The sequence below is a fragment of the Myotis nattereri genome (genome assembly GCF_964212035.1).
Source record: "Myotis nattereri genome assembly, chromosome: 5".
Taxonomy (NCBI): Eukaryota; Metazoa; Chordata; class Mammalia; order Chiroptera; family Vespertilionidae; genus Myotis; species Myotis nattereri.
Genome location: NC_138080.1, coordinates 103,524,428 through 103,539,525, shown reverse-complemented (window position 1 = coordinate 103,539,525; position 15,098 = coordinate 103,524,428). Strand labels below are relative to the sequence as shown.

The window sequence follows — 15,098 nt, the reverse complement described above, 5'->3', positions numbered from 1 at the left end:
TTTACCACCAAGGTCCACAGACTAGTTTCTGGAAGCTGATATCAGACTGAGCACACAAAGAAATAAAACTTAAACCTTGTCTGTCAGGAGTTCACTTCATCAACGCAGACAGTCACATAAACAGAGAGATGGGTAATAAAATCTCAGGTATCATGATGCAAGTTTGCCCTGTGTGCTTGGGAGCCACTTCTCTCTGCCCATGCTGCCTCCACTCAGGCTCTAGGAGCTGTGTTTCCAACTGGAGAGGGTCAGGCAAGGGGCCTCCTGCATCCGAATCCCCTGGAGAGGCTGCTGCAATGCACCCCCTGGCTCCCTTCCCGACTGTCAGCATAAGAATCTCCGGGGAGAGTCCAGGATTCTGCAGTTTTAACAAACTCCCCAGGTGCAGCCAAGGATTGAGAGCTCTGCCGCTCAGAGGTGGTACACCTTGACTTATCCTCTTTGTGAACCCAGGAAGATGTTTTGAACCTATTAAACTCCCTACTGTCACACCTTCTTGCATTAGCCAGGTACCCTGGCAGCCAGTCCATTTTATAGCCCCAGGGAAGAGGGATGAAGAAGGCCTCCTTGGAAAGGAAGAATATGGGATGGGAGGGAAGGGTGTCTGCTGTTGAGACCTGAATCCACAAGACACGTGTGTCCCAATACTCCTTCTTGAGCTAAAGTCCCAATGAGAGCCATTTAGATAAGTTCTAGGGAAAGCCAAAGGCAGAGTTTTTCTTCCCTTTTTGAGTTGGGTTCCCAGGACCCAGCCCCAGAAGATTTTTAGAGAGGGGGATGGGACTGTTTGAATTAGAAAGACTGCTTAAATCTGAAGACACAAAATGTCTTTAATTTGAAAATTTTAAGTTGCCACAGTACACAGTGATGTGGAGACTCAACAAGATTAGATGAGATTATAAACAAACGGAATCAAGAAGCTTCGTCATCCTGGCACATGGAGGGTGGTGCAGAATTTGCCCACTCGTAGCCACTGTATCTCCACCACCTTCCCGGGGCCCGGCCTGCAGTGGGGACTGAGTGAGTGTTGAACAGGACTCAACCAAAAAGCCTGAGACATCAGGGAGGGCATACTGCAGACTTGATGTCTGGTCTGGGTCTCAAAGAATGGGTAGGAACTATTAGTCAGGGTGTCTGGGGGAGGGAAGGAAGTGGGGAGGCAGTGGAAGGTATTCCAGGCAGTGTTTGCACAAAAAGAAATTGTGGAAGGGTGTGTATGGTGCCAGGAGAGGAAAGAAGCCAGCCACAAGTTTGGTGCATGTTCTGGGAGGAAGAGGACTTGTTCCCTCACTGTTTTTTCCTTCAGAAGAGTTTAGCACCGAGCCTGATGTGGACATCCCAAGTCTCAAGCAGCCTGCTTACAGGGCTTCTCACTGCAGGAAAGCTGTGCTCTGAACACTGAAGTAGCATAGCAACCACTGGCATCAAGAAAAGAACTTTTCCTTGCCTAGGCGAAGAACCCTGAACTTAGTTGCCGAACACTTAGAACAAGGGAGGGGAGTGAAGAATGGAAGGAAAAAAATCCCTCAGAAGCAACAGTGAGGCACCTTTTCTAATATGGAGAAGAAAGCATTTCCAATAAGAAAATAAACACTATCTTCTTTTTATTCATTATGAGAACAAAGCGTGGTGTAGTGGAAAGAAGATGGGTTTTATTATTCAAATGACTTGTATTCCAAATCTAGCTCTAACACTTACTATCTGTGAGTGAGAGAGAGGGTGCTTGTCAAATGGTCCATGTGTGTTCTCCACTTCCCAGGCTCCCTTGCAGCTAGGTTGGAAACATGTGATGGGTTCTGGCCAATGGTCTGTGGATGGCATCAGTGGGTGTCACTCTCATGGTGAGGTGGTTGAGAGCAGTTGTGCTTTCTCCTGCCCTCTCCTCCCTGCTGCAGGGAGGCCATGGGTACCAGCTGGCATAGTTTCTGGAAGACAAACGGTATAGGACAGAGGTTCTCAACCCGTGGGTCTGGACCCCTTTGGGGGTTGAACGACCCTTTCACAGGGGTCGCCTAAGACCATCGGAAAACACATATATAATTACATATTGTTTTTGTGATTAATCGCTATGCTTTAATTATGTTCAATTTGTGGCAATGAAAATACATCCTGCATATCAGATATTTACATGACGATTCATAACAGTAACAAAATTACAGTTATGAAATAGCAATGAAAATAATTTTATGGTTGGGGGTCACCACAACATGAGGAACTGTATTAAAGGGTCGTAGCATTAGGAAGGTTGAGAACCACTGGTATAGGACCTTCATCAGGTTTATGCAAGAGAGTAATTAACTTTTACACTGCTAAGCCATTGAGATTTTGGGATCAATTTGTTACCCCAGCAGCACATGGTCCAATACACTAATGCCCAAATATATTGTGTAACTTTTGGTCTCATTGGGATGAAAGTTACTTGACCCTGGAGGTTTTCCCATCTATGAGATGGGGATAATACCTATGTAACTGAGTTGTTGTAAGAATTTAACACATGTGTTGTCTGTATAGCCCTATATAGTTGACATTTAATAAATATAAGTCTCTCCCTTTAAGATATTGATGCCATTATTTTTCTTGTGGTCATTATTGTGATACAACAGATGCCTCAAAAACAGATGCCAACAACGATGTCAGGAATTTTGCTAGTTCTTTTACTTACACTATTCCATTTCTGTAGCTAAAGAGACTTTTTTTCAAGGAACACAGCTAGGAAGTGACGAAGCCAGCATCATAAAAAAGCACAGCCTAAATGAAAAGTCCATATTCTAAGGGCAACATTTTTACTCGCATTTTCCAGAGGTGGAACCCTGGAGGCTCAGAGACCTTACATCAGCTCACCAGGCAGAGTAATGCCTGCTGGAGTCAGTGGACTTTTCTCTATTCCCAGGCCAGGCTACGGTGATGTGGTCATTAGAAAAGAGAAACCCCTATGGAGTTGGACCTCCCAACCTGCCCCCACCCCGCCCCCCTGCAGTGGCCCAGCCCATGGTGAAATGAGGGCCCAGCAGCTCCAGATACTGTGGGCAACAGATAAGAAGGAAACTGCATCTGGATAAAGAGAAAACTCTATGCTTTGTGTTCAGAGAACAGCTCGATAAAGTTTCCAAAGAAAAACCCATTGGCTGAAAATAAACATGGGAAGAGTTTCCAAATCTCTGTCTCTCTCTGTCTCTCTGTCTCTCTCTCTCCCTTTCCCTTTTCCACTCCTTCTCTGTTTGTTTTGGAAGTTGAGAAAAGCAAGCAATGTGGATCCTAAAGCAGTTTACACTGAACCAGATGGCGCATCTGATTAGCATCAGACTAAAAAGACACAGTACTTAGAGATTAGGTTCTCATAGGGACAAATCTGTTCCAAAGGACCAGAAGGCCTGGCTTCCTCACAGCCTCCCCTCAGAGCTCTCCCAGGGCCTATCTGTTCCCCGTCTCCCATCCTCACCACCAGGCAAGTCTGAGCTTGGGCTGGCGAAGAGAGCAAATTAGTCTGCACAGATGTCCCAGTTCTCCTCCCACTGTCCCTGCCGTCATTCACACAGGGCCAGTCACTCCACCGGGACCTTGACTGCTGTGACTCGACTCCCTCGCACCCCAGACTAACAAGCCACATTATGCCCCTGAGTCTGAACCACAGCCCAATGAGACCCATGCTGTGGTTATTTAGAGAGGAGGAAATTGAAATTTAAAGGGATTAGGTAATTTACTCAAGATCACAGGCCAAGTAAAAGTCAAAAGCAATTGCCTCCAGGAGAGAAAAAAAGGAAAAAAGTGCATGCATGGGCACATGTGTGCATGCGTGCATGTGTGTGTTCTGACAAGCCCCAAGGAGCAAATCATGATAGAGGATGGCTGTCAGGTGTCCCCAACTCTATGTTGAGGCTGCAGCAAGGGAAACAGTAAAGTGAGAAACTATTCACACCTCATCCTGACCTATACTTTTCCTTCCAGACACCCTGGCATGGGTGCTCTGTAAAATACTCCAGGGAAATGAAATAAAACCTGGAGAAACTATTCAAGGCCAGAATGGGAAGCACATACAGACCAGCCCTTCTAAGTCCCCTGTTTCTCAGACCCTGAGGAAAGCACGTAGGTTCCAGGGAAACAAAGAAGATTGGCTCAGGGTTACGTGCAACTATCAGACATGAAGGTGTCCAGCCAGCATGGCTCAGTGGTTGAGCGTCAACCTGTGAACCAGGAAGTCATGGTTCAATTCCCGGTCAGGGTACATGCTCGGGTTACAGGCTGAATCTTAGTGTGAAGCGTGCAGAAGGTAGCCAATCAATGATTCTCTCTCATCATTGATGTTTCTACCTCTCCTCCCTTCCTCTCTAAAATCAATAAAAATATATTCAACAAAAAAACATGAAGGACACCCTCATTGAAGGAAATCCAAAGGTCAAGGTGGAAGTTGGGAAAAAGAAAGGAGCAGCAGAAAGAATAACCACAACACCAGGAATAACAGTGGCCGCTGGGAATGGGGCATTATTCTGTGATAATAATGTACTATCCGTCTCATTAGCCCACACAACAGCCTTCCAGGACAAACACAACACTGCTATTGTTTTTCCCATTTTATGAATGAGCTTACTGAGACTCAGAGAGGTTAAGTAAATTGCCCATAGTCCCACAGCTGAGAAGGGGCTGCATCAGGAATCTAACCCGGGCCTAGTAAGACCCCAGAACGAGTAGCCCTAAGCAGTGAAGTTTCTCCCCTTTTCCATAGGATCCTCCTGAAGACAGGCCAATAGGACAGGCGGCCTAAGAGCCTCTGGCCCTCTGCTGATGGCAATGTTCAAGGCTGTGTGAGCTGACATCACCCACAATAATCCAGGCAATTTGCACATCTTGCAGATAAAACTGGTACAGGCACAAAGCAAATCAGGTCCCTGAGGCTCAGGACGCTGCCCAGGGAGAACAGGAGGGATCTCATTACAGCTCAGGCTTGGCCAAGGAACCCAACTCACCTCACGGACAGGTATGAAGGGAGCGCTCACACACAGGCATCCCGGAAGCACGCATGGATTCGGACTGTTTTCATTAAGAAAGGGGATGAGCTGAAGTTTCCCTTGGGGGTTCTTTTGGGAAGAGGGTTCACTTAGCAAATAAATAGTGGGAGAGGAGGCTCCTTAAGCTATGCATACAGCACACTGTGTTCACGTGTGAGCCAAAGACAGGAGACTAATTACACATTGCCTCCTCTTTAAAATGGGCCCCCAAAGGGCTCTCTGCTCACCCACTTCTAACATCTGTATGTGTTGAAGCTAAGAATTTTGCATTACTGTTGTAGCTGTGTACAGACTGGCCTTCTGTCTGTTAATATTAATCAGAGGGTTTTTACTGAATCTGAAACTCAGAGACGCAGGAGGCCTGGTGAGCAGCAGCCGTGCAGCTGGCCCTGGGACTATGCTAACCCTCCGGGGCCATGGCCTAGCCCAGGAGATGTGGCTGCGGTAAGGAATTACTCTGCCTTCCTCCAGGCTGGAGCTGACACCTCGTGCCCCACCCGGGACGGTGCCCTCACTCCATCCGGCCTTGACGCTGAGCAGGGCCCGACAGTCACGGCAGCTCTGAACAATGAGGAGAGCTGAGTAACCCTGCTCTCTGATGCCTGTGCAGCACCACATGGAGCCAGCGTTGTCCTTGTCATGTCCCTAGGAGGGGACTCAATTCATCTCTACAGTGACACCACCTGAGATCCAAGAAGGGCCTGCCAGGGCAGGAAGGGGGAGGCATGTCTCAAAGCTTTCAGCGTGAGGGCAGTTGGTTCCGATGTGGAAGTCAGAACTTGAAAACCACGGCACGTTCACTTGAAAAAAGCTAGTAGTAAAAAAATATGCAACACGACTCACCAGGATTCGTGTCCAATCACCTTGCCAAGCCACCTTGCACAAACAAAGCATAGATGCATTGCATGAATCTGTTGTCACACACCTGTCTGAACAGTCAGGAAGCCACAGACATGAATATAAAACACAGCACTTTCTTCCCAGGCCCTTGTCTTATCCTCAACGCCAGGGCCTCCCATAGCGACTTCGGATGCACCATGTTAACCACGCAATCGGGGAAGAAATGTTTACAGCAAAGTGGTTCCTGGTTATTTCAGTGATTACCAGGAAATTTACATAAATACTCAAGCTTCACTCTGCATGAAGTCCAGTTGGGTGCTGACTGACCCTCTGCTTCCCCAGTCTCTCGTTCCTTGCCCAGGGGGCTTACTGACACCAGGATGGACAGAGAGGGACCTAATTGGAAAGGGTTGATCTCGGGCTACAGAGAACACTGCTCGCCCTCGAGTCACTGTTTCTACCCTCACAGACAGGCGTGATGCCAGGAAGGCTGAGTGTGGCTGGAGCTGCGGGGGACAGTGAACAGAGACTTCAAAGTCCTATCTGGTCTTCTCTGGAGGAGGTGTGGCCACCTAGCTCTCCAGCCTCAAAAACAGGAGGCCCTTGACAGTGGAGTGCTGGTTAGGACTGCTGGTTACCAGGTCAGTGGGTGAGCAAGAGGCTGACCACACTCCTGTTCAAATCCACGGCCATGCCCTGCTCTCCAGGAAATAGCATTAGTGAGGGAAGGCAGGCAAGTACAGGGTAGTTGTGTGACACGCTACTGTTTGAGCAACAATAATTAGAGGCTAGGGGAGGATGTGTTGCATACAGTTGACACTTGAACGAGGGTGTGAGCTGCACAGGCCCACTAAGACTCTGATTTTTTTCAATTGGCCTGTGCAGGAGTGCTGAGAGCCTGTGAGACCAGTGTCTCCCACCTCCTGACCAGTGGCCAGTTGACCCTCAAAGTTTAAGCAAAGTGTTGTTAAAGGATCAACTCCACGGTTGGGAATCCATGCATCCAGAGGCCCTGGAAGCAAACACGGAGACTGGGACCCCTGGGTTGCCTCTAGGGAAGGGGACCCAGTGGCTATGCATGGGTCTGGGGCATCTCCTGCAGGTGGCACCCTCTCAGACCCCGGCATTTAGATCCTTGTAAAATGCATCACCTATTCAAAGCTGATTCACATTTTTAAAAAACTGAAAGAGAAAATGAATTCCCACTCTATCAGAATCTCTGAGATGGGTTGTAGAAATCCACGTCTAAACAAGCTCTCCAGGTCATTCTTATCCTCTGGAAATTTTGAGAACTTCTCCATAACAGGGTCTTTCTACCAAAAGCAGCTTCACCTACTTCCTCTCAAGTTGAAGAAATAAGCAAAAAACCATAGAGTAGAAAAACCAAAGCATCCCACTCCAAACTTACCACCTCATTAAACTTTCTCAGGACAGACAAACGATGCCACCTAAGCTCTTCTACAATCAGTTTAGATTCTGGTATCTAAGTTGTCAGTTTAGACACTTTTCTCATTTACTCGGATTAAGGGAGTGGTTAGAGAGCCAGTCTAGTAATTGGGCAGATGGCTCTGTCCAGGCAAGCATGTAAGGAGCAGGATCACGTGAGGAGTACCTGGGGTTTGTGGCCCCGCCCACCCAGCCAGGCCGCTTTGCACTCACCTTGCTTTTTAAAGAGGTTGCTTTGGACTATCTCGTTCATGGACTGGACTTTCTGCTTCTGGAGTTTCACGGGGGGGATGCAGGTATAGAACTCATACAGGAGTTGGCTGAGGCAGGAAAACAGGAGACAGAGAACCAGTGAGACCAGTGTCTCCAACATCATGGCACTCAGAGCCCACCCCCAAACTGCCAGCTTCCTTGGCCCCCCAATTCCTAGCGGAGCATCGGCTGCTTAGTAAACCTTCAGGGAAGATGTGCAGTTAGTCTTGATGTTGAACACTAATAGCATGCAAAGACGTGAAAATCTGAAAAGTCATGCCAGTCACCCTGAGCACTGACTGTGCATCGGCACGTGTTTTGCCCTTTACATCCATGATGCCCTTTAAACCTCAAGACTAACTCTATGAGACAGCTCCAATACTCATCCCAATTTTCCAAGTAGGATAAGTATTTACAAGGTTGAGAAAGGTTAACTACGTTTCCCAAGGCTACACAGAAAGGGGTTGAAGAAACAGGGGTTTAAAACCAGATTCTCACTTCATTATCATATCACCTTATTTACTAACTAGAGGCCCGGTGCACAAAAATTTGTGCACTGGGGGGGGGGGGGGAGGGGCCTCAGCCCGGCCTGTGCCCTCTCGCAGTCTGGGACCCCTCGGGAGATAACAACCTGCTGGCTTAGGCCTGCTCCCAGGTGGCAGAGGGCAGGACTAATCCCTAGGTGCAGCCCCTGGTTGGGCTCAGAGCAGGGCCGATTGGGGCATTGGGGCGCCACCCCCTGTCATGCACAGAGCAGGGCGGATTGGAAAGTTGCGATGCCACCCTCAGTCACGCTCAGGGTAGGGCTGATTGGGGGGTTGGGGCACCGCCCCTGTCACACACAGAGCAAGGCGGGTCAGGGGGTTGGGGCGCTGCCCTCTATCACCCACAGAGCAGGGCCCATCAGGGGGGTTGGGGCTCCGTACCCTGTCACGCACAGAGCAGGGTCAATCAGGGGGTTGGGGAGCTCCCCCTGTCATGCACAGAGCAGGACCAATTAGGGGGTTGGGGAGCTCCCCCTGTCACGCACAGAGCAGGGCCCATCAGGGGGTTGGGGAGCTCCCCCCTGTCACTCACAGAGTAGGGCCGATAGGGGAGTTGGGGCACTGACCCCTGTCACACACAGAGCAGGGCGGATCAGGGGGTTGGGGCACCACCACTGTCACAGTCAGGGCAGGGCTGGTGGGGAGGTTATGGCTTTACCCCATCACACACAGAGCAGGGCCCGTTGGGGAGGTGGGGGGGGGGGTTGGGGCGCCGCACCCTGTCACACACAGAACAGGGCTGAGCAGGGGGTTGGGGTGCCGCAACCTGTCACACACAGAGCCGCAGGGTGATCAGGGGGTTGGGGAGCTCCCCCATATCAGGCACAGAGCAGGGCCAATCAGGGGGTTGGGGCGCCTTTCCCTGTCACAAACAGAGCAGGGTGGATAGGAGGTTGTGGCCCCGCCCCCTGTCACACACAGAGCCACAGGGAGATCATGGGGTTTGGGTGCTGCCCCGTGTCACAGTGATCCTGGTGCCGGGAGGCCTCGCGGCTCCGCTGATCCCGGTGCTGGGAGGCATGTTACCCTTTTACTATATAGAATAGAGGCATGGTGCATGGGTGGGGGCTGGCTGGTTTTCCCTGAAGGGTGTCCTGGATCAGGGTGGGGGTCCCCACTGGGGTGCCTGGCCAGCCTGGGTGAGGGGTTGATGGCTGTTTGCAGCTGGTCACACACCCTTCAGGGTGGGGGTCCCCACTGGGGTGCCTGGCCAGTCTGGGTGAGGGGCTGAGTGCTGTTTTCAGGCTGGGACTGAAACTTCCAACTGCTCCTTTTTTTCTTTTTTTTTTTTTTATTCTGGGCCACCTTTAGCTCTGAAGCTCCAGCTCTTAGGCCTCCACTCCTGAAAGCAGGTATCTGGTTTGTTTCAGTTCTATAATCGAAACTCTGTATCAACTCCAGCTCTGAGATCCCAGCCGGCTGAAAGCTGGTTTCTGGGGTTTTGTTTAGCTTCTATATGTTACAATGTTTCTTAAACTGCAAGCTCAGAGGCCAGCAAGGCAGGCGGGGAACGTTGCAGTCCTTCATCACTGAAGCAAGCAAGCCTCATGTTCAGTTTAAGCTGCCTGGCTGCTGGCCGCCATCTTGGCTGGCAGTTAATTTGCATATCACCCTGATTAGCCAATGGGAAGGGTAGCGGTCGTATGCTAATTACCATTTTTCTCTTTTATTAGATAGGATGTTTTATGTGCTTAGTAATGCTTTATGATAAGTCTTAAGATCAAACAAGGTCCTTAATTTAAAAAATATATAAAAAGTTGTCGGTTATAACCCACTTGGGACATGAAAAAGAAGATAGCTCTTCCCAAATAGAGTGAAAATAAAACTATCACTGAAACAAAATTATAGCCCCTATGAGCTTTCCAAAATGAGCTCCCTGTGTTCATTCATTCTTTCAAGTACTTATTAAGTATCTACGTAATATGTGACCAGCAATGTGCGGAGCAGCAAGGAGACAATGGGAAGAGAGACTGTCACAGTGGCTTGGAACTTGTATTCTAATGGAGGCCCACATACAACACAGAAGTAAATAAACAAATGCAAGAGATATATGCAATAAGAAAATAAATAAGAAGTTGTGACAGAGAGTGATGGTGCAGGCTGGGGAAGGAACTTAATTTCTTTACAGAGTTAACTTCTCCAAGAATCTAACATTTAGTTTAAGGCCAGAAAGATGAGAAGAAGCCAGCAAAAATTGTCATATAAACAGAAATAGGACATCAGTTAAAAACAACAATCAACAACAACTGGTGAGATCTAAGTGAAGAAAGGGGTACAGTGAGTAGACTTGTATTGGGGCAAAGTCTTATTCTCAGTTGTGATAAATATGCCATAGATGCGGGAAAGGTGAACATTAAGGAAAGCTGAGAGAAGGGCCTGTGGGAACGCTATACTATCTTTGCAACTCCTTTCTAAATCTAAAAGTATTTCTTCTATATGTTAACTTGGAACTTAAGAAGAAGGAAAGGACATATCTGGCTCAGATGGCTCCACTCTAACAGCACAGTCACATTACAATAGTGTGTTCATTTCATGAGAAGAACAGAGTGAAGAAGGAGAAAGCAAAAGGGCATTTGAAGCAAAGACTAAAACCCCAAATCACCTTCAAGCCCAGGTGAAATGGAGACATTTATACCGGACATCAAATGGCGTGCCCGTTGGGAATCCCCCACAGGAGCCCTCCTCTGCCTCTGAGTCCCTGGCTTGATAACAGAGCCCAGGAAAGTACATCATAAGTTCTCACCTGAGTAACTTCGCATCAAAGACCGTTTCCACATCATGGAGGACAGATGGGATGTATTTCAAAGCCGCCACCTAGGTGGGAAGGGAAGTAAACATGAGTGATGCCCACATCCAACAACTCTGCGCGGTGTGGTGAGGAGGATACTTTGCCACGACACAGATCAAGGGAGATTGGTCGTGCATCCTGGGCACAGCTACAGTGATTTGAAACTCTCTATGTAGATTAAAATATAGGCAGGCATATACTCTGTATACAAAAGTAAGTCACAACTGCTTCTGTCATCAAGGAGGCAGTAATGTATAGAAAATCCACAGACTTAGAAGTTATACAGCTCTTCAGTCAAATCCTGGTTCTATTTAGTAAGCCACCTGGCTTTGGACAAAACAACCTCTCTGACATCTCAATCTCCTCAGCTGTAAAACTGAGGAAGTAAAACCTATTTTGCAGGATTGTGAAGATTAAAAATACAAATGGTAACTTCTATCATTATTGGAAGATGGGGTGCTTGAATTATTTTGTTGGTAGTGAGGATGGCTTTGGACCAAATCATGCAGATTTTCTCTCCTTGGCCAATGTGTGAACAATTGCGGGCACATCTTGGTCCACTAGCTGGTGTGGGGGAACTGGGCCTCATGGTGGATTGTCCTTCCCTCTGTGCACCTTGACTGATGCACCCAGAGGCAGGAGGCACCCCCACCCTCTCTCATGGCAGTACCATTTACTAAGCAGCAGAGGGAACTGCCATTCCCCTAGAAGGAGTTATAAGTCACATGGCTGGAAAATAATGTTTAAGAATCTAGGGGAAGTGTGAATTTTTAATTTACTTTTTATTTTTCTGTATATTCTAAGTATTCTACAGTCAACAAGTATCACCCTTTTATAGTCAGACCAAAATAAAAAATAGTAAAAATTCCTTTCTTAAAGAAAATCACATCCTAGTCATATGCAAGTCAGCTTCTTAGTCAACATACATGATTAGGACTAGTCTCTGAGAAAGTTCAGTGGGGCGGAAACCACGCCAAATGTCACTGCTAGGTTCCTTTGTTAAACCTTTGTGAAAAGTGGCCTAAGCAAGGCCTTCTGGAGGATCTGCCCAGCCCCTCCTATACCTTCAAACCTGGAATGTTTGAACTGGGCAAATAACATTTAGACTGGCCCAACAGACAGCATCTTACCAACCACTGTCTGCAGAGCTAATGGGGGAAGCACACGAACTAACCATAAGGACTGATGATTACGAACTCTTGGAGATGGAATCAGTAACCAGGCCTGTCTGGCTAAAGAATAACTCAGTTTGCTGACACCAAAAGAAATTCCTTTATGCTATGCATGTAATCATTGCCCTTCCCCTTTCTCATAAAATCCCTTTGCCTTCACTCTGTAAACAGGACTCTATTTGGGTTTCTGCATCAATCAGAGTGCCAAGAACTGCAATTCCTTTTTTTAATATGTTTTTATTGATTTTTAGAGAGAGAGGAAGGGAAAGGGATAGAGAGAGAAAAACATCGATGAGAGAGGAACATCATCAATCTGCTGCCTCTTGCATGTACTCCTACTGGGGATTGAGCACGCAACCCAGGCATATGTCCTGACCAGGAATTGAACCCATAACCTTTTTTGGTCCCTGGGTTGATGCTTAACCAGAGCCACACCGACAGAATTGCAATTCTTTTTTATCCCAAATAAATCCTTGTTGCCTCTCATTTTGGCTTCTTATTTTAAGTTAAAACCTTAGTTCAGCCCTACCAGGGAATTTTTTTTCATAGATAAAGACCCTCTAGCACATCAATTCAATAACCAGCCCAAGGTCCCAAAGTTAGTGAGTGGGAGAGCCAGGATTCAGCTTCAGGCAGGCGGCCTACAGAGCCACGGTCTAGCCCTGGAGCTATATGCCCACCTCGCTCAAATAGCAACTGTCTCTCTCTGTGCCTACATCCTTTTCTTCCTGTTCTCTATCATTTTTACATGTCAGTAATACATGTTTGATGTAAAAATGTGCATATGTTAAAGCAATGGGGTGAAAATTGTCCCTCAAGCCCCACAACTCCACCTCAGCCTCAGAACCTCCTCCCCAGAAAGGACCACTGTCAACAGCATGGTGAGTTCCTTCCAGACTGCTTTCTATGCACGAGTGTGTGTTTGTATGTGTATGCATGTATGTGTACATGTATGTAATGTTTACAGTTCTGCAACGTGCTTTTTGCAGCTAAACATATACCACTGGTATCACTCCATAGAGTGCACTTTGTTCATTTCTAACCACTACATAGTGATGCCCTGTGGGTACACTATACCATGTGAAGCCCTCCTCTAAAGATTATCTTTACTATAAAATATGTAGTAAGAAAATACTTGACATAAACATGTGTGTATGTGTAAGATTCTCAGTAGGATGGATGGACTACTTGAGGAGAAATTAGAGTTTCAAAATGTACACACATATATACAAAGGTATACACATATACATTTTAGGAAATAGTGTCATATTACCTCAGAAAGAAGCGATGATCAATTTCCTTTGACTTCTTTTCCTACAACCTTGCTAACCCTACACTATAAATCTTTTTAATTTTGTCACTATGAGATATAATTTGCAATTCTTTGGTTGTGAGTGCAGGTGTTGATTGAACATCTGTATTCAGTAAATTGACTGTCCATATTCTTTCCCTATTTCTCCTTTAGGGGATATTTCACTGGTTTGGGGAATTCTTTATGTTTCGCTAATATTAACCCTTTCCCAGTGAGACATATTGCACAACTCTTCTCTTGTTTGTCCTGCAGTTCAACTGTTGCTGTCTTTCAGCTTTATCATCTCTCTCGTTTCACAGAAGGATTTTAATTTGTATCTTGTCAGATTTGTCAGACTTCTTTACAGTTATTCAATGTTGTGTCTAGATATTTATTCTTTTTTATTTCAAGTCATGATGACAGGAGATAACAAGATTCAAAAGCTGATGTTCCTAAAACTACATCCTTGTCCCATAGGATGGTGTTAGGTATTCTGGGGTGGGGAGGAGGGGGGAGGATTTTGCATTCAAATAATTTGGGAAAGTTTGGTTTAAGCAAAGATAAACCAGTGAGTGTATTTTTTTTTTTTATTGCAGAGCTTTTCAGCATTTTAATAAGCCAAGATGCATTGTGACATCCCTGCCGGCAGCCACAGTATACCTAGCTGGTCAGGCCATCTTTACCAGGAAACGCCAAGCAGGTAGAGCCAACGCAGATGCCTGCAGGGCTGGTCAAGAAACAGAAAGAAGGGGAATGCGCCCCACACAGGCCAGCGGGAGAGATGCGCTGTGTGGAATGCACACTCTGTCCACAGGATGCATTGTTCTGATTCACTGAATTAACACCGTGCCAGCCAGACCAGACACGTCTGCGGCTGCACTTCTCCACCAGCCGCCAGTTCACTCAGGTCTCAGAGACACCGGAGGCTGAGGCACATGCCCTGAAAAAGGCTGGTCCAAGCACTCCGATCGTTTACTCATTCTCAGGCCAACGAACAGAGTCTGGGCCACAGGGACCTGGGCCGGTTCTCCCCAGCACAGCCTCAGCATCTCCATGAGGAGTGGAGGGGAATGGCTGGGAACACAGCGCATTGGGCACCTACTGTAATGCCCAGCAGGCAGCAGGCCCCCAAAAGCGTGTGCACTGGATCTCTCCTGCATCACCTCTCATGCACCTGCCCTCATTCCCCAGCACCTAGAAGAACCATAATATGAACTCATCCTATCAAAGACCCAAGTGAGAGAACAAAAACAGAAAGAAACGCTCAGCCAGTTGGGGAAGCCTGGACTTCAGCGTAGCATCACCTCCGGGCTTGGGGTGAGGCTGTAGACAGAGACAGCCAGGGAGCCTACAGCGGCCTCACAAGTCAGCCCTTCAGCTATTAGTAAGGAGGGGCCAGGCTGGGGGAGGGACCCACCTTCCCAGCTTCTGAGCCGTGGGCTGGCAATAAAGGAAAAGTTGCCGCCCTGAGATGCAGAGGGTGTTATGAACTCAGTGGAAGAGTATTAAACTTCCATCTAGTCCAGGCACCCTCACAGAGAAGTGGCAGGCTGTGGTTTTCTTTTCCGATGGGGACAGCCCATCTCTGACACAGGAATTTTGCCAAGTCTGTTGTCATAGCCACACTGTCACAGCACAGCATGGCCGCAGGGCTCCTGTCCTGAGTCCTCCCTTCACGCAGCCCTGACACACCTGAGCAGAGGGAGAGCAGGTAGGTTCCCAGAAGGCAGAGCAGCTGGAGACCCCCCTGGGTGCATGTTT

The 15,098-nt window shown here is 47.6% G+C and overlaps 1 protein-coding gene across 2 annotated transcripts in view; it reads right to left on the bottom strand.

The window, feature by feature from the left end:
- Nucleotides 1-15,098, bottom strand: part of DOCK2 (dedicator of cytokinesis 2) — a 374,023-nt gene that overhangs the window by 260,331 nt on the left and 98,594 nt on the right. For both annotated transcript variants that reach the window (XM_081091711.1, XM_081091712.1), the window contains exons 24-25: nucleotides 10,830-10,900; nucleotides 7,503-7,609 (exon numbers count right to left, since the gene is read on the bottom strand). In XM_081091711.1, coding sequence (XP_080947837.1) covers nucleotides 7,503-7,609; nucleotides 10,830-10,900 — 178 coding nt within the window. The remainder of the gene's footprint in view (nucleotides 1-7,502; nucleotides 7,610-10,829; nucleotides 10,901-15,098) is intronic.